Below are 21,036 nucleotides of genomic sequence, written 5' to 3'. Positions count from 1 at the left end.
AATGACCCCGGAAGTGGTTCCTTTTCCCTCAGGGCCTGGTTTTTATTTCCTTAACCCTTACCTACACTTTGGTCCTTTTAAGAAATAAAGTCATTATATGTGTGTGCGTGTAATTTTATTTATGAATAAATAAATAAATAAACCGAGGGAGGGGCATTGTGGGAATTGTAGTCCCTCCATTTACATCCATCGTGTCTCTATTTACATCACTTCCCTGTATAGTTTGCTTTCTCAATGTATAGCCTGTGTAGTTCTTTGCCCTCTTCCTGACTCGCCACTGCGAGACGGTCCTCTCTCAGCGTCCTATTCTTCACGACAGGGCGCCGTAAAGCGAGAGGCGGCAGGTAAACAAACCCGCCTCGCCCATCATGCCTCGATTTGCGACAGCGGCGGGCGCGGAATACGGCAGGGGCGCGGGAAAACCTTGTCTGTGGGGAAGAATAGAAAGAAAGGAGTGTGGAAGGAAGGAAGGAGATAAAAAAGGGCTGTTTTAGGGGGAGAAGAGCCTTTCTCTGTAGGAAAAGTGACCCTTGGGAGGAGAAGAAAGGCTGCTTTTGCAGGAAAGGGACACTGGAGGGGAAAGAAGGGCCTTTTCCTTCAGCAAAAGTGATACTTGAAGATAGAGGAACAGCCTGTTTTTGTAGCAGGAAGAAAGCCTTTTGGGGTTGTTTTTTGGGGGGAGCATGAGAGAAGATCAGGGGCGGCAGGCGTTTGGAAAAGGACTGCCTTCTTTGGGGGTTTTGTAAATATATACATATATACATATATATATATATATGAGTGGCAGCTGCATTCTGGGGCTGGAAATGCAGAGACTGACAGTGTGAGAGGAAGGGTTCCTAGGAAGGGGAAAGGTCTGTTTCTGAGGAGGGGTTTGGAAAAGGTTTGGACAGTTCAGGGTTCAGGAAATGAATGAATGAATGAATGGATAAATAGGGAGAGGAGGAGAGCAGCGTATGAGGAAAGAGCAGGAGGGTACTTATCAGAAGATATCACTTGGCGGGAGACTGGGATCGGAAGAGCGTTGCTGGCCCAGATTCCTTAGCCTTGGATGTGGAGGAGCGTCTTTTGCCGGAGCCAAAGAGGAAAGCAAGCAAGCAAGGAAAAAGCACACCTCCCTCTTAGATCTGGAATGGACCCTGAAACTCGTCTTATTTGCCCAGTTTTGGAGCAGGGATCTTGCCTATGATGGAGAGGAAGGCCCTGGTTGACCTGACAGTCTGGACTGCCTTTGCCAGTTGAGGCTTTCCAAGGAATGCCTATGAGAAACGCCGGAGTCTTTGGCCGCTCTTAACGCCGTTCCCGCCATGTCTTGGCAGCCTGGGGCTTGGGCCTGGCGCTCAGGATGATTGGCCTGGCCCTGCTGCTTCCCCGCCGTGGATCCGGATTGCTCTCCCGCGCCTGGAACCGGTGCTTCTCTCCGTCTGCCGCCGCGGAAATGGCGTTCCGAAACGTCCAGAAGGTCCTCTGCGTGGCGGAAAAGAACGACGCGGCCAGAGGGATCGCGGACATCCTTTCCAACAGCAGGATGAGGAGGGTAGGAGGGAAGGACAAGAACGCGCTCATAACCACTACACCACACTCCAACCCTCAAACCACTGCAGCACACTCAGGTAGGCAACCTGAACTGCAGCTCCCATGTCCCAGAGCACCAACAATGTTAGCTGGGGCCTATGGGAGTTGGAGTCAAAAACCTCTGAAGAGCACACAGATGTGCAACCTGGTGTCTTCAGAGGTTTTCGACTCCAACTCCCATAGGCCCCAGCCAGCATTGTTGGTGCTCTGGGACATGGGAGCTGCAGTCCAGGTTGCCTACCTCAGTGTGAGTGTTGGATTGGGACACTGGGAGATCAGGGTTCAAATCCCGGCTCAGTCACAAAACCCACTGGGGGACCTTGAGCAAGTCACACTCTCTCAGCCTCAGAGGATGGCAATGGCAAACCCTCTGAAGAAGAAAATCCCATGAATAGGGTCACTTTGGGGCAGCGATTCCCAAGCTTTCTTCCTCCAAGTGTCATGGACTTCAGCTCCCAGAAGCCCCAGCCAGATTGGCCCAACAGTCAGGAATTCTGGGGCTTGAAGTCCAAAACATCTGGAGGATCAAAGTTTGGGAACCGCTGCCTTAGAGTCGAAAACAACTTGAAGGCACACAACAACAACAACAACCCTGATCTCTGGTGAGCTATGGTTTCTTGAGAAGATTTGTTCAAAGGGGGTTTGCCCTTGCTTTTGCAGTTTTTAATGCTTGGGAATTGTTCTTTTTCTGTCTTCCTAGAGAGAAGGGTTTTCCAAGTTCAACAAAATCTATGAATGCCAATATCCCTTGCTTGGGCAGGTATGTGTCCGACTATCCGTTGTCTTGTTTTCCTGTCGGTCAGTCTATTATTATACATGTGTGCGCAATATTAAATAATGACAGTAAGCTTACTATCATAATCTCTTTCAGAAAGCATTATTGGTTCATCTTTGGGAAGCCACTTTGAGTGGCGCATGGCAATAGCTGTAACAGATGCCTTTATTATCTTATTATACTGAGTCAGAGAAGACTTTCTCTTTGAAGCAAGGAGCTTTAAACAAACCTTGCAGGAAATATCATCTGTGTTATTCTGTCTTCTGCAGAACGTAACTGTGGTGATGACATCTGTTTCTGGACATTTGCTGGCTCAAGAGTTCAAGCTGCCGTTTCGGAAATGGTAAGGATTGGCAGATCTCAGCGTTCAGTTGCATTTCTGTAACCATAAACTGAGATTTTGAACAAGAGAAAGTGCTAATATAAAATTGTCACCTGTACACTAGCAGATGTGTATGGACACTTGCAAGTCAAGTGAGCAACTTATGCTTCTTTCTTCTGTCTCTTTACCTTATTGTCTTCCCATTGATCCTTTTTTGTTAGGCACAGCTGCAACCCACTTGTCCTCTTTGATGCTGAAATCGAGAAATTTTGCCCTGAAAACTACCTGGACATCAAGGTGAGTTTTGCTGCAAGGCTCTTCCTGCCAATAGTGCAGTCAGTGGGATAGCCTTACCTCCATTTCCTTGACACGAATCAAAACAGCTTAATGTATAACACTAGTGAGTGGGTAGGATAGGATAGGAGGGATTTCTTTTTCTTCACATGTAGACAAAAGCAGTGATAAGTTGGGAAGGTCTGATGGTAGTCCAAATGGAAGTGTTTTTGTATTGCTTCTGTTGCAGAGAAGAGGTACAGCTGGAAGGCATGATCAGGTCTCTAGTCTAGATGGAGTTCATGCTGGCTGCGAGGAGTGACATTCCCATACCTTTGTTGATGCCTAAAGGGTCTCTTTTTCTCCTTGATTCCCTATCATCTATCGACTTACAGCGACCCCATGAATTTCATGGGACTTTCATTGGCAAGGAATACCCAGAGGTGGTTTTTGCCAGTCTCTTTGAAATAACAGTAGTGCCCAAATTCTCAGACCCACATATGGAGCACCTTTGGCTCAGTGTGGCTTACCTGTTAGCGTTGTGGTATGTTTATGTTCCCATACCTGAAGCATGTGCGTCAGGCTGTAATGAAGTTTGTTGGGGTTGGCTGCTTCTCTCAAATTTTCCCCGCATGACTGCTTTCAGCGGACGCTCGAGCGAGAAGTGCAACACTGCCAGGCTCTGGTGATTTGGACAGATTGCGATCGTGAAGGCGAGAACATAGGCTTTGAAATCATTCAGGTTTGCAAAGCAGGTATGTGGGCGATGGTATGGGTTGTTACCTCTCTGGATTTATTTAGGATATTTGTACCTCCCTCTTCCGCCACAAAGGCTCTCAGAGTGGCTTCCGAATGGCCAAGTAGGCAGTTCCCTGCCCTCGGGCTTACAATCTAAATAAGACATGAGGCACAAGGAAAAGGGAATGGCCGTGGAGGAGGAGATTAAGTCTGGTAAATACTGCTGGTTCTCCTCTCCCTCCAAGGCCAGGGCAAAGGCAGTTGGGATGGAGGCTTTCATCTACTTTTAGGCCTAGGCATGATGGAGCTGTTCCTGCCCCTTCTTTTCTCCCTTCAATGCCAGGACAGTGACCTAAACCAATCTTCTGGGTCAGAAATCTTGGCCAGTGCTGGGGCCTCCACCTCTAAGCAGAATGTTCCATGCTGCAACCCATCCGTTTTGTTCTATTTATGTAGCTGCTTCCCTCAGCCTCTAAAAAACTTGCCTTGAATCTCTCTTTCTCTCCCCGGACAGTGAAGCCAAGCCTGCAGGTGTTCCGCGCCCGCTTCTCCGAAATCACCCCCCGTGCCATAAGAGCCGCCTGCGAGAATCTCACCCAGCCTGATCAGAACGTGAGTGATGCTGTGGAGGTTAGGCAAGAGTTGGATCTCAGGATAGGTGAGTTTGTGGGTCAGGTGTCCTTCCTGCCCTCCTCTAGTTGCATTTGAGACTCAATATAATTTGAAATGGATTTTGTTGTATTATCATACACCAGAACAGGACATTTTTGTCCCCCAGAGTTGCCTTTCATTGTTGAATACACACAGAACTCAACCCACAATGTAGACGCTTTGTAACATAGTTGGCTGATCAATTACAAACAAAGTCTGCAAGTTTCACCCACTTCCCACATTTTTTTTGATAGACAATATAAAAGAATATAAGGTCTAGAAGATCTCACAGAAGCACTGACGTTGCCGATAACCCCTTCAGTAATTGCTGCCTCTCCAGTATGAATAGAGACACGGGAGGCTCTCTTTATGATTAGCCCTTTCTATTAACCCTTTCTTCTTTGCCCAGGTGCTGCCTTCACTCGTTTTCAGACCTTGAGGCTCCGGAAGATTTTCCCCGATGTTCTAGCGGAACAGCTGATCAGCTATGGGAGCTGTCAGTTCCCAACGCTGGGGTTCGTGGTGGAAAGATTCAAAGCCATTCAGGCCTTTGTGCCTGAGACATTCTACAAAATTAAAGGTATTTTTGCACAGTATTTATTCATCTGGTTTATATATCACTCTTTCCCTCTCCTGGGAAGGGATGCAAGAGAGTTTCCAACTTAAGTTTTGAAAGGTCCAGTAAACCAACCCTTCCTCCAAATTTATACATATTAAAAATTAACTGCCTGCACCACACAGTTCTGTAACTCTACAAGAAATGCTGCTGCGTATCACCTTGTTGGGTATCACCTGTCTCAAAAGTGACCTGTTTCCTCCTTGCAGTGACGCATGACCATGAAGAGGGCACTGTGGACTTCAGCTGGAAGAGGAACCGTCTCTTTAACCACATAGCATGCCTTGTCCTCTACCAGATGTGCACAGAGGTAGGAAACCTTGTGGCCTACTCCATACATTACCTGTTTTAGCTTTTCAAGCCCATTGAATGAGTGTGCTCTCACTCTTTCTTGGTGCTTGTTTTTGCTCTTAGGAACAAATGGCCACCGTTGTGGAAGTTGGGAGCAGACCAAAGAGCAAGTGGAGACCCCTGCCGCTGGACACTGTGGTAAGTTTAGGGAAAGGTGGTCCTAAAAGTAGAGTATTGTAACAATGGCTCCCAGGGTAGCATCTCACACAAGCCCTCTGCATTCCTAATTGATCCTCTCTTTGAAAAACTCTGGAAAAAGAAAGCTCAAGGGTAAACTGCTCTTGGCAAACATTGTCCTGGTTGCATCTAAAATACCTGGGTCATTTAACCCACCCGCCAGGCAGGCCCTCTGGATGTTGTTATTCCTCACTATGGGCTTTTCTGGCTAGGGCTGCTGGGAGCTGCAGTCCTACCCCATTTGGAAGACCACACACTTCCCACTTGGAATTCCCATTCCACTTTAGAAGATCTTGTTTTCATCTTTTCATGCTTCCCTGACGGTTTCCACCTTGTGGTGCCAGGCTAGTTAAAACAGACAGCAGCCTTACAGTTCTCAGGGGCTGGATGAATGCACTGGAGTTCAAGCCTTATTATGACCTTGCTAAAGACAGTAGACTGAGGTGAGAGTATCAACTTCATAGCAACTCAGTGTTCAAACCTATTTTTCTTTGTCTTTATCTTATCCCAGGAACTTGAGAAGCTGGCTTCCCGTAAACTGAAAATAAATGCCAAAGAAACCATGAAGATTGCTGAAAAGCTGTACACTCAGGGGTAAAACATGACTTTTTACCTGTGCTGCTTACATAAAATGAATAACATTTCAGCTGGTGCTTTTTCTCCAGAAACAGCAACAATGGGAAATCTGATTTGTTTAATGTTTGTGCATTTAGAATTTTTAAAGGTTTTCTGTCCTCTTCCCCCCCTCCTTTTTTTTTTGTAGGTACATAAGTTATCCTAGAACAGAAACCAACATTTTCCCCAAAGACTTAAACCTCCCCAACTTGGTGCAGCTTCAGACCCCAGACCCCCGATGGGGAGCCTTTGCACAAAGGATTCTCGACCAGGGTGGACCAACCCCACGCAATGGAAACAAATCGGATCAGGCTCACCCTCCCATTCATCCTACAAAACATGCGAGTAACTTGCAGGTGAGCCTGTGCGACTGTCCAGGGCCTCTCTTTTCTCAGTGGCTACACCAAATAGAGCTGCAAAGGTATACATTCATCTTCCTTTTTTTCTGTTTTGCTAACTTGATACTGCCAGAACATGTATGACAGTTTACCCAATGAGGAAACTAGAGATAGACATAGATATATGTATACTATCTATTTCTACCCCCTGAGACTGAATTTCACAGTTGAACTGATAACCTTGCTTTCCTCTATCTGCAATTTATTCTTGACATATTTTCCTTTGCGTATCATTAGGGGAATGACCAGCAGCTGTATGAATTCATTGTGCGCCACTTTCTGGCCTGCTGCTCCCAAGATGCAAAAGGCCAGGAAACAACAGTGGAAATTGACATTGCTAACGAACGCTTTGTGGCTCACGGCTTGATGATCCTGGCCAGAAATTATTTGGACGTCTATCCTTATGAGAAGTGGAGCGATAAGGTGGGAGCTTTTGACCTTCCAGCCCAGCAGTGGATAAATGACCCACTTGCAGCGCCATTTGTGCTTTTCTATGCCGTCATCTCATTACATTGTGTTCTGTCTTTCCCCATCTCCCATCTATCCACCGCTGCCCTACAGGTTATCCCATTTTATGAGAACGGATCTTGCTTCCAGCCCACCGCAGTGGAGATGGTCGATGGGGAGACCAGCCCCCCACAGCTGCTGACAGAAGCCGACCTCATTTCTCTCATGGAGAAGCATGGCATTGGTCAGTATTGTAAAGGCTGCGTACCATAGATAAGCAATGACATTTCTTAAGGAGATGGCTTTTGGCGTTTTTGCCTGATGAAGACGCCAGTGGATCTTTGAAAACTTGCATCATGTATTTTGTGCGTTTTAGGTCTCTCCGCAAAGGTATCACTTTTGTGGAGTTTAGATTTTGTTTTATCTGAATATGTGATAGTCTGCCTTCCTGTTCTCTATTGCTGAAACAGGAAATGCTTTGTGGAATATGTACTGTAGGGATAAAATAGGTCAATAAAGGATTAATAAATGTATTATCAGGGTATTGGCAAGCAAGGAGGTATGGGCAGACATAGATGGATGGATATTGCTCACAAGGACCTGAAACTTTGACTTGTGGTTAAAACAAAAGAGCCTTATGGTGTCATAAAGATAAGCTCACTTCATTTGCTATAAACTTTTCATGGACTGCAACCTCTGACTCGCTCTGAACCCAATGTTTTTGGACTGCATGCCTCTGGTGAAGAATGCTGCTGGTTGCAGTCCAGAAACATCTGTTCCACCCTTACTTTGAGAAACAAATAGAAGAGATTATTCATTATGGACTTTGTACTTGCACCTTACATTACATTTTAAAATGTAGCTTTGATAGTGTCAACATTTTCCCTCTGCCCTTCCCTTGCTGTAGGGAACTGCACTACTTATAGCTTGTTACTTTCCTATTGCAGTGTAGGGAGTAAATTATACCAAGTGGCATAATCAAACTTTTCCTCTCCTTGTGTGTGGGAGCTAACAGATTGCAATTGTTTTCAGGGACTGATGCCACCCATGCAGAACACATTGAGACCATCAAGTCACGCATGTATGTGGGCCTCACTCCAGACCAGAGGTTCCTTCCAGGGCATCTGGGGATGGGGCTGGTAGAAGGTAAGGATGAGACCTTCTGGGTGAACTTGGGCAGGTTACTCCTGGCGGTGTTGAAAGAAAGGAACTTCTTCCTTCACAGCAAGGGATTTTTGCTCCTATCCCCAGGCTATGACTCCATGGGGTATGAGATGTCCAAGCCTGACCTTCGAGCCGAACTTGAGAAAGACTTGAAGCTAATCTGTGAAGGGAGAAAGGACAAGTCAGTTGTACTGAGAGAGCAGATCCAAAAGTACAAACAAGTTTTTATAGAGGCTGTGCAGAAGGCAAAGAAGTGAGTACCAAATGCTTCTGGCCTCTCTTAGGGCTCAGCTGCACCTGACCCAGGAAAGGTGGCTGAGCAATGCATCTTGTTTGCAGCTACTACTCTGGTGTCAACAGCGAGATAAGTAGAAGTGCTTGTTGGAAACCTGGATTCAAAGTCCTTTTCTCCCATGGACTCATGGGGAAATCACCTTGAGCCTTGTCTGCTCATCTATAAAATGAGAATATTTATTTGAGGGAGGGGGAAGCCAAGTGTTTGTGTCATGGATGTCATGCAATATACTCTGGGAGAGGCTGGCTTTCTGTGGTTCAAAACAGCTCTCTTAAGTGAATGATGGTGTTATTATCCTGTAGAGCATATCATGTTAAAGTCTTGCCTGTGAATCCTTTTTTATCTGGAGTACTTGAAAGAGAGGGCCCTTCAGTTCCAAAAAGAGGCAAATCAGAAAGGCTTTCATTTTTCACATTAAAATGTCTATCTACTGGTTGCACATGCTGCCTGCTCAAGATTGTATGTGTGTGATTCCTGAATCATGTACGCAGATCTGTTGTTTTCCTCACATATTCCAGATGGCAACCTGTGTGTCTATATTCTCTGTAGATTCCATTTTGGTTTTCTCTCAAGTCTTTATATATTCCATAGCAAGAATTGACTCCTCTAGTATCCTCTTTTGCTTTAACAAATCCCACCTTCTCCCTCCAAAAAATGTATCTTCCCTACCCCTAACCTGTAGTCTGACTGTCCATAATCCATTGTACAGGAACTGGTCTTAGATTGCCTGAATGTTTTACATACAAATCTTTATTATCTTTCCACCCGTGATTTGACCAGAACATCTGTCAATAGGGGAAAATCTAGCAAGCCCCGCTTTTTCTGACTCTTTCCACAGGCTGGATGAGGCCCTGTCTCAGTATTTTGGAGAAGTGACACCCGTTGCACAGGAGGAAGAAATTTACCCAGCTATGCCAGATCCTGTGAGGAAATGTCCGCAGTGCAACAGCGACATGATCTTGAAAACCAAGAAGAATGGAGGGTCAGTGTGTGGGTGCCAAGTCGCACATATATGTATGTGTATGTGTTTATATGTATATGCAATCTGCCATTTAGAGAGGAACCTGAAAAGGATGAAAACTATTGCAACTTCTGCAGTGAAGATTCCCCAGAATTAGCTAACCTGACACCTCTTGTCATTTCTTAATATGTTGTCACTCTGGAGACAGGACAAGGGCTGAGTCAAAGTGTGTGTTCAGCTAATAAATGAATCTGTGGTGAATTGTCTGTAGGTGATTCTTGCTTCTCCCTGGTGACCAACCAGATTTTGACAGTAGGAATTTGACACCCTGCAAGATCCTGGAATTAACATGTTCGCTGCCTATTGAAATGTTTAATGTTACTTCTGTTAAATCATAATAACTAAACAAACATTCCCCCAGGTTTTACCTCAGCTGCTTGGGCTATCCAACCTGTAAATCGGCCGTCTGGTTTCCTGATTCAGTGCTGGATGTCAGCAAGGATGACTCCATCTGTGATGTGTGCAAACCCCATCCAGTTCACAGGTGAGTGTTTTTTGAATACATGGATGAACAAAACCTGACCCTCCAGATGTTGTTGGACTGCAGCTTCTAGCATCCTTCACCCTCCGTCTCATGGGACGGACTCACTATATTCTGGCTCATAGGACTGATATAAGTTAGATTGCAGATTGTTTTCAACAGTGGAAAGAAAAGGTTTACTGCCGGGTTTTGCTTTTGTGTCCCAAATGTCTTCTGCCTGGTGAGGAGACCATGGCCTTTGGCTGTGTCCAGCCTCCCTCCACCACCATCTTCAACTCAAGCTTAACACCTCAGGAATGATGCAACTCTGACCTTCCGTAATCACATTTTGTCCCCCTAAAATGAAATTTGGGGAGCAAAGGATAATTTCTTTGGTGTGACAGAGGTTGCTGCTACTCCTGCACTGAAGCCACCTTGCAACCAAAAACTAGCCCTGGGCTGACTTCTACTGCTTATTTCCTTTAGGTTGAAGCTGAAGTTCAAGCGGGGCAGCCTTCTGCCCCTGATGCCCCTGGAGTTTGTTGGCTGCATTGGAGGCTGTGATGAAACACTGCGGGAGATCCTGGACCTGAGGTATCTGCAAGGACCACCCCGACCCTTGCAGCCGGACAACCACCTACCAAACCATTCCCTGAACCACACAACTGGGAACAACAATGGCCAGGGTCTCCTTGCACCTTCCTTCCCAACGCCTCCCACAAGGCCAAGCCAGACTCTTCCCGCTGCATCTGCTGGTGTCAGCGAGGACAATGCGGTGGTGTGCAACTGTGGAGAAGAAGCCGTGCTCCTCACTGTCCGGAAAGAGAATGCCAACCAAGGCCGGCAGTTTTATAAATGCAAGACAGGGAGTTGCTCCTTCTTCCTTTGGGCCGACCAGCAGCCAGAGAATAGGACTCCCAGTGCAGCCAGGGATCCTGGCCCTCCCAAGCGATGGGACAGGAGCTTAGCCCGTTCCCAGAGTGAAGGCTCCACTCCAGGTGGAGGCGGCGGAGGGGCTGTTTGCAGGTGCGAACAGCCCTCTGTCACCCGGACGGTTCTACGAGAGGGGCCCAATAAAGGACGCCAGTTCCACACCTGTGCCAAGCCCAGAGAGCAGCAGTGCGGCTTCTTCCAGTGGGCGGATGAAGACGTGGCACCAGGTAAGGGAAGAAGCAGCCCCATGGAGTAGACCCAGTATGTTCTGGGCACCTCATTTTAAGAAGGATAGAGACAAAGTAGGTTCAGAGGAGAGGTATGGAGAACAACACCTGTGCGGAAACATTGAGGGAGCTGGGCATGTATAGCCTGGTGAAGAGAAGACTGACACAATTGCCCTCTTTAAATACTTAAAGGGCTGTCACAGAGAGAAGGATGATGATGATGATGATGATTATTATTATTATTATTCTTTATTTATAAAGCGCTGTAAATTTACACAGGTTTATTTGCCACCGCCTCAGAGGGTAGGACCATGTCTAATGGTTTTAAACCATAGGAGGGTAGATTTTGATTGAACCTGAGAAGGGACTTCTTGACAGTGAGAGCAGTTCTGCAATGGAAGCTGAAGCGGCAGTGAAGTCTCCTCTGGATGTTTTCGGAAAGATGCTGGAGATTTTGCCCTGAGTAGTGGGTTGGTCTCAGTGGCATAAGGGGTCCCTTCTACCTCTGTGAATCTGTATGTCAGGATCTGGATTAAGCTATGTTTTTTCTTTAGGGCTTCCCTTTTGATCTCTGCTCATTAAGATGCAACCTTTCTGGTTTTAAAAGTTTTAAATAGACTAAGGATGCTAAACCTTTTAAAACAGTTTTTTTTATCTTTTTAAGTGGAGTTTTTGAATTGTCTTAACATAAATAGCTTAATTTTATTTTAATGTTCACTTTTTGCCCTCAGAAAGGATGGGGAGAGAAGTTTTGTTTGTAGTTCTGGAACACGGCTCTTATTGCATCCAAGTTCAATTAAAGGAGGTGGAGAAAACTCAAACCGTTTTACTTGTACAGACCTTGTTGCAGGGGAGGCATTCTTAGATGCTGGGTCAACCCCAAGACGGCCCTTTGTCCTGACTCATAGTAGGGTATCTGCTTACATTCTAATGAAACTTGGCACAAGTGTTTTCTGAAGTGTTTTTCCTTCCTTGCAGCCTTTCCTTCAAGCCACTCCATGAACGGAGGCATGAGGGGGTCAGGAACCAAAACAAAAAGATCAGACAGCGATTCATCTCTGAAGGCACCGACTACCAAGAAGCCACGGACTTGTGGGATTTGCCACCAAGCTGGCCATACCAGGAAGACATGTCCTCAGAATCGGTGATGCTGGGCAGCCCTCAGAATTGAGCCCAAGGCGTTCTTAGCGATGGAGGAGACAGAGAGAGAATGAATGCACTGTGACATGTTTGCCAGGGATAGGAAGCCTGTTTGAGGACTCAGGCTTAAGAACGTTCTCACAGAACACAAGCAAAAGATCAGGTCTGACTTCCATAAACCAAGTATCCTCTGGACCTGTTTTCCTGATCTTGGCGTGTTCAAAAGTTTGGACTGAGTTGGGAAGGCAGACAGTTTTTCCCCCAGTAGCACTTCCCAGCTGTGTAACAATCAATATTAGCTCTCCCCAGTTGTATGTTATACTTTTAAGTCCTTTCCCTGAAGTGCCTAAATCACAGAGTGTTGCACGCTCCAAGTTTTGAAATGGCAAAGAAAACTTTGAGAGTCACCAGCTGTGCAAAAACACTTAGCTGAAAATGCTTAGTTGTTGGGTAGGTCTTCACTAGAATACTTGAAAGGTCAAGAGGACCTAGTCCAAAGTTTTCTGAATTCTACATACCATCACACCGGAAAATGAGGTCGAATAAAGCTGCTACAAACTAAGCTTTTGCTGAGACATCCATGGCTGTGAACTTTCTATATTTCCTATGTATCCTGGGAGTACATTTACAGTGCCTTTACTGCTGCTCATATCTGGAAGACACAAAACTTCAGCGGTCCCAACAAGTTGAACTTTTCCTTTACTGTATGACAGCAAATATCTCTGCTCCTGGATACAAACAGCTTCTCTTCTGACAACAGCCAGTCTCAGTTGCTTACGCAAGCGAAGGAAGAGTGTATGCCATGCGTAGAAGCTAAACGTCACTGAATTCATCTAGGACCATGAATATGTTCTTCTGCCTCTTCCGGACGCTGTTGTTGCTGCCTAGTACCAACTGATTTAGGTAACGTCCTTGCCATATTAAGATTAAAATCTATATTTTATGTTTAACCGGTGTGTCAGATATTTCAGGATTCATATTTCAGCCTTGTGTGACCCAGTATGTAGTGGTTTGAGTGATGGAGTAGGACTCAAAAGAGACCAGCATTTCAACCCTTGCTCAGCCTTGGAAACCCATTTCATGCCCTTGGGTACTATCTCTCAGCCTCGGAGGGAGGCAATGGTAATCCCCCTCTGGCCAAATTTTGTTCCATGATTGGGTCACCATGAATCAAGTGGAAACCACTTGAAAGCTTTACTGAGTTCACAATTTCCAGAAGGAAGGGAAAGTCACTGGTGGAAACCTAAGTATGCCATTCTATTAAAAACCCACCCATGGCATCATAGGTTCACAATTCTTGTGAGTATTTAAACTGCCCACTAAAAGCTCCTCTGGGCCTTGAAGATGATGTAAGCAGAAAGGAACAGTCAAACAGGTACAGATACGGTTTCTAGCATCCCTTTATTCTTCACCTGAATAAGTCACACATTCCCACCTTTCCAGCAGCAGCCTTTGTAGTTAAGGAAATAAAAGTACACCAAATTTCCCCCTTAATACCATCCTCCTCAAAAGAGTTATATCCACCAAAACGTGCCTGACCTTCCAGTGTGTGCAAATTTGATTCTCGAAAGGAAAAAGGGAGAGAAGCAATTCATTTTTAAAGACCTGATTTGCAAGATTTTGGCAATATCGCTGCCTGTTTCCTGGGTACAATCAAAGGATAGCTTTACTCAGGGATCAGGAATGCCCACATTCTCTCTGCTGACATTATTATAACTGCAATTCCCATCATTGCTCAGTCTCCTGACTGACAGGAACTGGAGTACAACAACTCGAGGGCCATACAGTTCCCATCCCAACGTAAACTATCTCTGGATAAAAGCTTACCTTATGTAAAGTTACCATTATTTATATGGCTCATTCTCTTTATGTACACATAATTGTTTCTGAGCAACTTCCCTATATCAGCTACTTAGAATGTCTTTAAATAGTAGCGAAGGACGCTTGTAGCCAGATACTCTGGAGTTTCATATTAAAAGCTCAGATAAAATACAAGGAAAAGATCACCAGGGGGTGAGTTTTGCTTCTGAAAACATAAATACAGAAAAGGTCGACCTAGTGCAAATATACATGAATTAGCTGCTCGGGATCATGAGTTCCAATGGCTGGAGGTTGCAGGGAGAGAACAGCACCTTATCCTGGCTTTACTCCCCTAGTTTGCTATGCGCTACGCACCTTTGAAGAGCAGCAAACACAGGCAAGCTCTCTGGATAAACTGTCTGGACAGTTCAGCTACTGCAAGAGGGCAAGGGATGGACACTATTAGTACGGTACAGTTAACAGCTGAGAAGGAAGCGGGCACCTTCCCCTTTTTATCTCAGAGGATGTCATGTTGGATAAGGCTGTGACAGTGCTCTTGCAAGAGTCATCTGGACTCTAATGCAAGGGGCCAACGGATTTTCCAGTTCATCTCAGTTCCAGAAATATCCCAGGATCAAACCTCATTCCCCTCCACATCCCCTTTGGCACTTCATTTAACATTTTGAATGCTGGCAATGAGGAGAACAAGCTGGGTGAGGAAAACAGAATTGAAATTTCGAGACCATTGAGGCAGAAAAGAGATTTGTCCCATGCTAAACTGGGCTGTGCTTTAAGCGAGTGGAGTTCCCAGATCCCTTGACATCTAGCTACCTGTTGCAAACTTCAAAGCTGCAACAAGGGTCTTGAAGCCAAGAGCCACCCATACATCTGCAGACAGTATCTGACTCCATTACTTATTTCCTCAGATCTCAGGACTGCTCCTTGGAAGTACCCAAGACCTAGTTTTGGGACAGCCTACACAGTGGATTTAAAATGCACAGGCTCAGCAAAAATGGTGGAATTTGCACTGACGCAATAAGTCTCTATTTGTGCATCTCTCCACCTCAAATAATGATATAGCTGGAAGAGACCATCCAAGGGGTTGGACTGGATGAGACCCTTTTGGTCTCTTCCAATTCTGTGGTTCTATGACACCTTTCCCAGGTGTCCACGAAAGCAGATATGCCCCAAATAGCTATAAATTACAGGCGGGCAAGGCAATCAGATTTCAACCTTTCAGCCTCCCAAGTATTTTGGACACCAACTCACAGAATCCCTGACTGCTGACCATATGAGCTTGGGCTTTGGAAACTGTAGCTCAACAACATCTGTAAGGCCACAGACTAAGCCGCTGGGCTAGAAACTGATCTTCACATTTGGGAGGAAGAGTTTGCAAGTTAGAGCTCCCCTATAGCTCTGTTTCACAGTGCTCCAGTTAAATGGGGATGGAGACTCAGACAGAAATGCCCACAATCCCAACACACTTGTGGGGCTTGTGACCCTGGCTCTCTCCATTTGATTTGCTGCTTCTACAGAGGAAAATAAAAACAGACATAGCCATACAGGAACAACAATACTGAGACCAGGTTTTGGAAATACCTGGATGAGTCTAGAGAAAAGAAGAGTTCCCATCTGATAATGCAGGTCCATTTTACTTCAAAGACTTAATAATTTCATTAGGTGCAATGATTGCCGTTGGGGAAACCAACAGAACGGTGTCTTCTGTGCCACTCGACTCCCAAAGCAGACAAGTGCAGTTATCCCCAAGTGTCATTATTATCTTCACAGATAATTTCTTCATAAATTCAATACAATTGCGAGATCTGGCGCTGCTAAAGCCTCATAGAGGGTACATCCGATCTCCTCGATCTCTTCTGGGAGCAGATGGCTGAGGAGGTTTATCCTGCTGTCGAAAAAGCAAGGGAGGGAGCCTTTTGCCAAGGCCTGGACCAGCTCCTCCAGCACATCGCGAAACCTGTCGGCCAGCGCGGTTTCAGACCAGTCAGGCTCTGTTTGGCTGAGATGCAGGATGATGTGAGTCAAGGGACTCGTGGTCACCTTGCTCCAGAAGGGATGGTTCTCCAAGATCACCTTCAAGATGTTGAGACAACGTCGCCGGATGCCAGAATCAGAGGCATCCAGATCTTTAAGCTGGGAGACCTCTGCCATATAAAAGCTTTGCTCCCAGAGGTTCTCTCCAGGTTCCTGCAAGGCTGCAGCAAGAAAGGTTTTATCCCCTGCTTTGATCATTGGGCAGAGGGTTATGTCCAGATGGACCTGGTCATGTGCAACCTGCAGTTTAAGCTCACTGGAAGCCATCGAAGGCCTGATGACGCATTCCAGCATGCTGCTGATAACCGGCCAGTTGATGGAGGCCACCAAGACCTTACGGAGGGCATCGTTGACGGTGTTGGAGGAGAGATATCCACCCACCATGAACTTGTCCCAGGGGCTGTTCCCACGAGGGAAGTACTCCAGGCTGGTCCGCTTGACCATCCCGAACCGAGCGTTGTTCACAACTGTCCGCTCGCCTGGAATCAGGGACCAAAGGCTGGGCTCCAGAACCAAAGGGAGCATGAAGGAGACCTCCAGGTGGTTGCATCTAACAAGGTCATCGCTGAGGTAGCCACTCAGGAACATGTTCCCAAAAGGCAGGTCCAAAGCCTTGTTTTTCAGGAAAGTCTGCAGCTCAGTACAGATGTCTTCCGCTAGCTGCTTCCCCAGAGCTTTTTTGGCCTCGGAGATGGAGATGCGGTCTTGGTAGAATGAGAGGAGTTTCTCCTGAAGGGTGAGGCACAGCAGGGGCCTCGGTTCCACCACAGAGGAGGCCTCCGACGACAGGAGGCTGCCACCAGGTTCTGCAAAGGAGAAGAGAACAATGAAGACATGTCAAAGGTTTTGGAAGCACATCAGTAAGAGAGCCCTGATGCACTGAAATGCAGGTCCACCTATGTCTGTGAACATCCATTCCCCACCAAGACCAACTGATAGGAGTTGCTAGGCCTCACGATTTCTAGAAGGAAAAAAGCTATCTGGAATCTCCATTTGCAGAACATAGATTCAGCATCTCTGTTTTCATCCCTCACAATTGTTCTTCAGTGGTATTGTCCTTGGACATGCCTAGCTATCAAATAGGACCCGGATGGTGGAGGAACAAGAGGCAGGATTCTGACCTTGCGGATTCGCACCCACAACGGGGGACAGCAGCGGCACCTCGAGGTCTTCCTTCCGGGCCTTGGGCACCGCCTTGACCAAAGTCAGCTCCTGCCAGCTCTCCTCGAGGGACTTCTGCTTGGCTTTTAGGTCGTCGTCGTCCGGAGGGTTTGTGGCTCGGTCTATGAGCTGCGCAAGGAGAAAGAGAGACAGCCACATTCTGGTGAGTTCAGATTTCCACCTCCTTTTGGTTCACTTCTGGAGCCCATTCACACTACAGGATTGTGGTGCTATGATTCTGCTTCAACTGCCATGATGCCAGTCAATGCATGGGATCCTGGGATTTGCAAACTCAAGCAGGGGCATTTACAATTCTCGGCCAGAGAGCTCTAATGCAATAAAGTAGCATGCTATTAAAAGCCCCTGGAAAGTCAGTTCCTGTCACAACAGATAAAGGAACATTGACTTGCTAACAGAAAGAAAGCGAGTAATTTCTTTTGGCTACTTAGTTAAGTACTAACCAGGGCTGACCCTGCTTAGCTTCCCAGATCAGAAGGGATCGGGTGCCCTGCGGGTATTTAGCCCTTAAAGTATACTTAAACTAAGTAGCCGAATGCCGTAATTCAGTTTCCGAATGTTAGCAAGTGAATTTTGGTCTGTTCCGGAGGAGCTGACTAAGCAGCTGATACAGGATTCTGGCTGTTAAAATTAATAAAATAATTTATTTAAAAATAATTAATAGATTAATTACTTAAACCAGTTTGGTGAAGCCAAGGGCCCTGGTTTTCTCCATTCCCCTCCTAAAGAGATAGATCCAGAAAGCATTGAGGGACACCTGGGACTTTCTATCAAGTTCACAATATTGGACGGCAACCAACTATTTAAATGCCAACAGATGGGTATAAAAATAAACCCTGAATAAACCCTGTTGCTGAGGAAGGGGACAGAACAAGCCAGGAAGACACAGCTACATTTTTATTTCCTGGCTTTTTAGGCACTAAGATCGTCATCATTATTAAATGTACACCATCCACAAAAAATACTAGTGTCTTTAACTCTACATCACACATTTAAGAATGTGAATTATGTCTGTTATCAAAACCGCTGGAGCACCAAAGTCTGGGAGCCACTGGACTGAAGGAAAGACAGAGCGGGCCTCACCCTCTTGACAGCGAGGGTCGCGATGGCCAAGACGGCCGCGCCGCTGACGCCAAGGACCACCCGGGCGTTGGCCAACAGGAAGTCGATCACGCTGCCCAAGCCGCTGTCGTCCCGCTTCTTCCCCTGCTTGGGTCCGAAGTCCGCCATTGTCCCACCTGCCAAAGGTAAGTAAAAGCACATTGGTCAGCAGGGGGGCCTTTATCGAACAAGAGAGATGGAGAAGGTGTCGGACAATGTGAACGCAAGGAAACGTAAGCGCTAGAAGGAACTGCAAAGGCCATCGGTCCAAGCCCCTGCCATTCAGGAATAAGAAATCAAGTGACAATACAAAGAATCATAGAATAATAGAGTTGGAGGAGACCCCAAGGGCCATCCAGTCCAACCCTATTCTGCCATGCAGGACCTCTCAATCAAAGTACCCCGAGAGATGGCCATGAAGCCTCTGCTTAAAGACCTCCAAGGAGGGAGACTCCAAAGCAGTGTGTCATACTCTCAAACAGCCCTTGCTTTCAGGAGGTTCCTCCTAATGTTGAGATAGAATCTCTTTTCCTGTCGCTCGCATCCATTGCTCCATTGTGTCCTCTTCTCTGGAGCAGCAGTAAACAAGCTTGCTCCCTCCTCAATATGGCATCCCTTCAATTACTTAAACAGAGGGCTGTCACGTCACCTCTTAACCTGCTTTTCTCCAGGCTAAACATACCCAGCTCCCTAAATCTTTCCTCACAGGACTTCAAGGTTTCCAGACCCTTCACCATTTTGGATTAAGTGGAATCTCTTTTCCTGTATCTTGCATCCATTGCTCTGGGTCCTAGTCTCTGGAGCAGCAGAAAACAAGCTCCATCCTCAATACAACACCCCTTCAAATACTCTCTCATATCACCTCTTAACCTTATCTTCTCCAGGCGAAATAGACCCAGCTCCCTAAGTCGCTCCTCGTAGGGCAGGGTTTCCAGACTCTTCACCATTTTGGTCACCTTCTCAACATCCATTTTGAACTGGGGTGTCCAGAACTGGACACAGTATTATTCCAGGTCAGACCTCACCAATCCAGAATAGAGCCCAGTTTAAATATTTGAAGGGATGTCATATTGAGGAGGGAGGGAGCTTGTTTTCTGCTGCTCCAGAGATTAAGACCTGGAGCAATCGATGTAAGCTCCAGGAAAAGAGATTCCAGCTCAACATTAGGAGGAACTTCTTGATGGTAAGAGCTGTTTGACAATGGAAGAGTCTCCTCTTTGGACAGAGGCTGGAGGGCCATCTGTCAATGGGGATGCTTTGATGGAGAGTTCCTGCATGGCAGAAGAAGGGGGTTGGTCTGGATGGCCCTTCTTGGGGTCTCCTCCAGCTCTAGGATTCTGTGATTGTACCCGTCTTTTTGAGAGCAGTTCTGGGCCATTACGCTCCCTTCCTGGGTTCCTCATCCTTATGGCGCCAGTGAGTCAGAAGGCCTGGCAGCGGGATTGTTATGGGAACGCAGAGCAAAACAGAAAACGCAGGCAAAGATGCCAATGGCATTTAAGAAGCCCAGACACTCTTTCTCTCTCTGAATAATTTTGCACCATGTTCCATTATTCCATTATAATGCCCATTAATTCCATTTCAATGTCTATTAATTCCATTATAGTACCTATTAATTCCATATCAATGCCCAATAATTCCATTTTAATGCCAATTCTATTATAATGCCCATCAATTAACTCCTTTTTACTGCCTATTAATTATTATTTTTCTTATTAATTCCATTATAATGCCCATTAATTCCATTTCAATCCCCATTGATTCCATATTAATTCCCATTAATACCATATTAATGCCTATTAATTCCATTTTAATCCCCATTTTGCATGTTTTTAAATGTATTTTAATTTGTAAGCTGCTTTGTGACCCATTTTGGGGAGGAACAAAGTGTGGCTATTAACACAATAACAACAACAGCAGAGGCCAGTCCTCAATATACTTGGTTCAATGACAAGGACGGCTGACCTCTGCCTCTCCTTCCCAGAAGCTGAGGCTAAACCCAGGTTCCCAAGACCCCCCAAAAGACCCCCAAAATATTCTTAAAATGCCCTGGAGGCTCTTATTACTTACGACGGAAGGACAGAGGTCAGCCTCCCTCCCCAGCTCCCTTAGGAACCAGCCCCGAGGAGTCAGCGGTGATGGAAACCCGCAAGAGAGGATTCACACGTTCAGGCTGACACGCGAAAACCCAGGTCAAGCTCTCCCAGCCGGAGAGAACGGTGGCAGCCGCTCTGGACTCCGCTGACCAATCAGAGCGCGCCGGCCGCGCCTCAACGTTCCATCTTAGAACGCTCAAGGCTCTTCCTGCTTCTTGTTCTCTCGGGTGCTTACGTAAGCCGAAAGGGGGCGGAGCCTAGACTGGCCTCGCCTCCTTAAAGCCAGAGCGTCTCTTCCTGGTTCCAATCCGTTCTCAATGGCGACGGATTTATGACGTCAGTACTAAGCGCCGACAGCAGAGGGGCGGGGGCAGGACGAGAGGGAGATGGTCTCTCTGAGGAGAATTCAATTCAATTCAATTCAATACACTTTAATAATAATAATAATAATAATAATAGTAATAATTTAAAATAAAAAGATTTTAAAGGACAAATTAAAGGAGGCTGTGTTTTAATAAGTGAACTGTATTTTTTAAAAAGAACTTTTGCCTCTTTATTTTATTTTATTATTATTATTTTTATTATTGGTTGTGATTTGTTGTTTTTAATACTAATTTGGATTTTAATGCT

At 46.0% G+C, this 21,036-nt stretch overlaps 2 protein-coding genes across 2 annotated transcripts; one reads left to right on the top strand and one right to left on the bottom strand.

Annotated features, from left to right (window-relative positions):
• The first annotated feature begins 376 nt into the window (after positions 1 to 376).
• On the top strand, positions 377 to 13,128 carry LOC149306520 (DNA topoisomerase 3-alpha-like). The gene is made up of 19 exons (XM_089539670.1): positions 377 to 1,537; positions 2,276 to 2,335; positions 2,620 to 2,693; positions 2,894 to 2,969; positions 3,592 to 3,700; positions 4,198 to 4,341; positions 4,744 to 4,914; positions 5,160 to 5,260; positions 5,365 to 5,439; positions 5,990 to 6,072; positions 6,242 to 6,449; positions 6,729 to 6,914; positions 7,053 to 7,182; positions 7,971 to 8,084; positions 8,190 to 8,355; positions 9,236 to 9,379; positions 9,780 to 9,902; positions 10,365 to 11,038; positions 12,017 to 13,128. Exons 1-19 carry the CDS (start codon positions 1,346 to 1,348, stop codon positions 12,184 to 12,186), a joined length of 3,000 nt encoding a protein of 999 aa, XP_089395796.1. The 5' UTR covers positions 377 to 1,345; the 3' UTR covers positions 12,187 to 13,128.
• Positions 13,129 to 13,560: 432 nt separating this feature from the next.
• On the bottom strand, positions 13,561 to 20,636 carry LOC149306519 (mitochondrial dynamics protein MID49-like). Its single transcript, XM_089540606.1, has 4 exons — positions 20,381 to 20,636; positions 18,293 to 18,447; positions 17,152 to 17,320; positions 13,561 to 16,836 (listed from the first exon to the last, which is right to left on the bottom strand). The coding sequence occupies exons 2-4, from the start codon at positions 18,437 to 18,439 to the stop codon at positions 15,776 to 15,778; spliced, it is 1,377 nt and encodes a 458-aa protein (XP_089396732.1). The 5' UTR covers positions 18,440 to 18,447; positions 20,381 to 20,636; the 3' UTR covers positions 13,561 to 15,775.
• Positions 20,637 to 21,036: the final 400 nt, after the last annotated feature.

This window comes from Sceloporus occidentalis, unplaced genomic scaffold (assembly GCF_023333645.1).
Source record: "Sceloporus occidentalis isolate IW3139 unplaced genomic scaffold, rSceOcc1.0.p SCAF_10, whole genome shotgun sequence".
NCBI lineage: Eukaryota > Metazoa > Chordata > Lepidosauria > Squamata > Phrynosomatidae > Sceloporus > Sceloporus occidentalis.
Note: the sequence above shows the minus strand (reverse complement) of the source record. Positions and strands in the feature narration are given on the sequence as shown.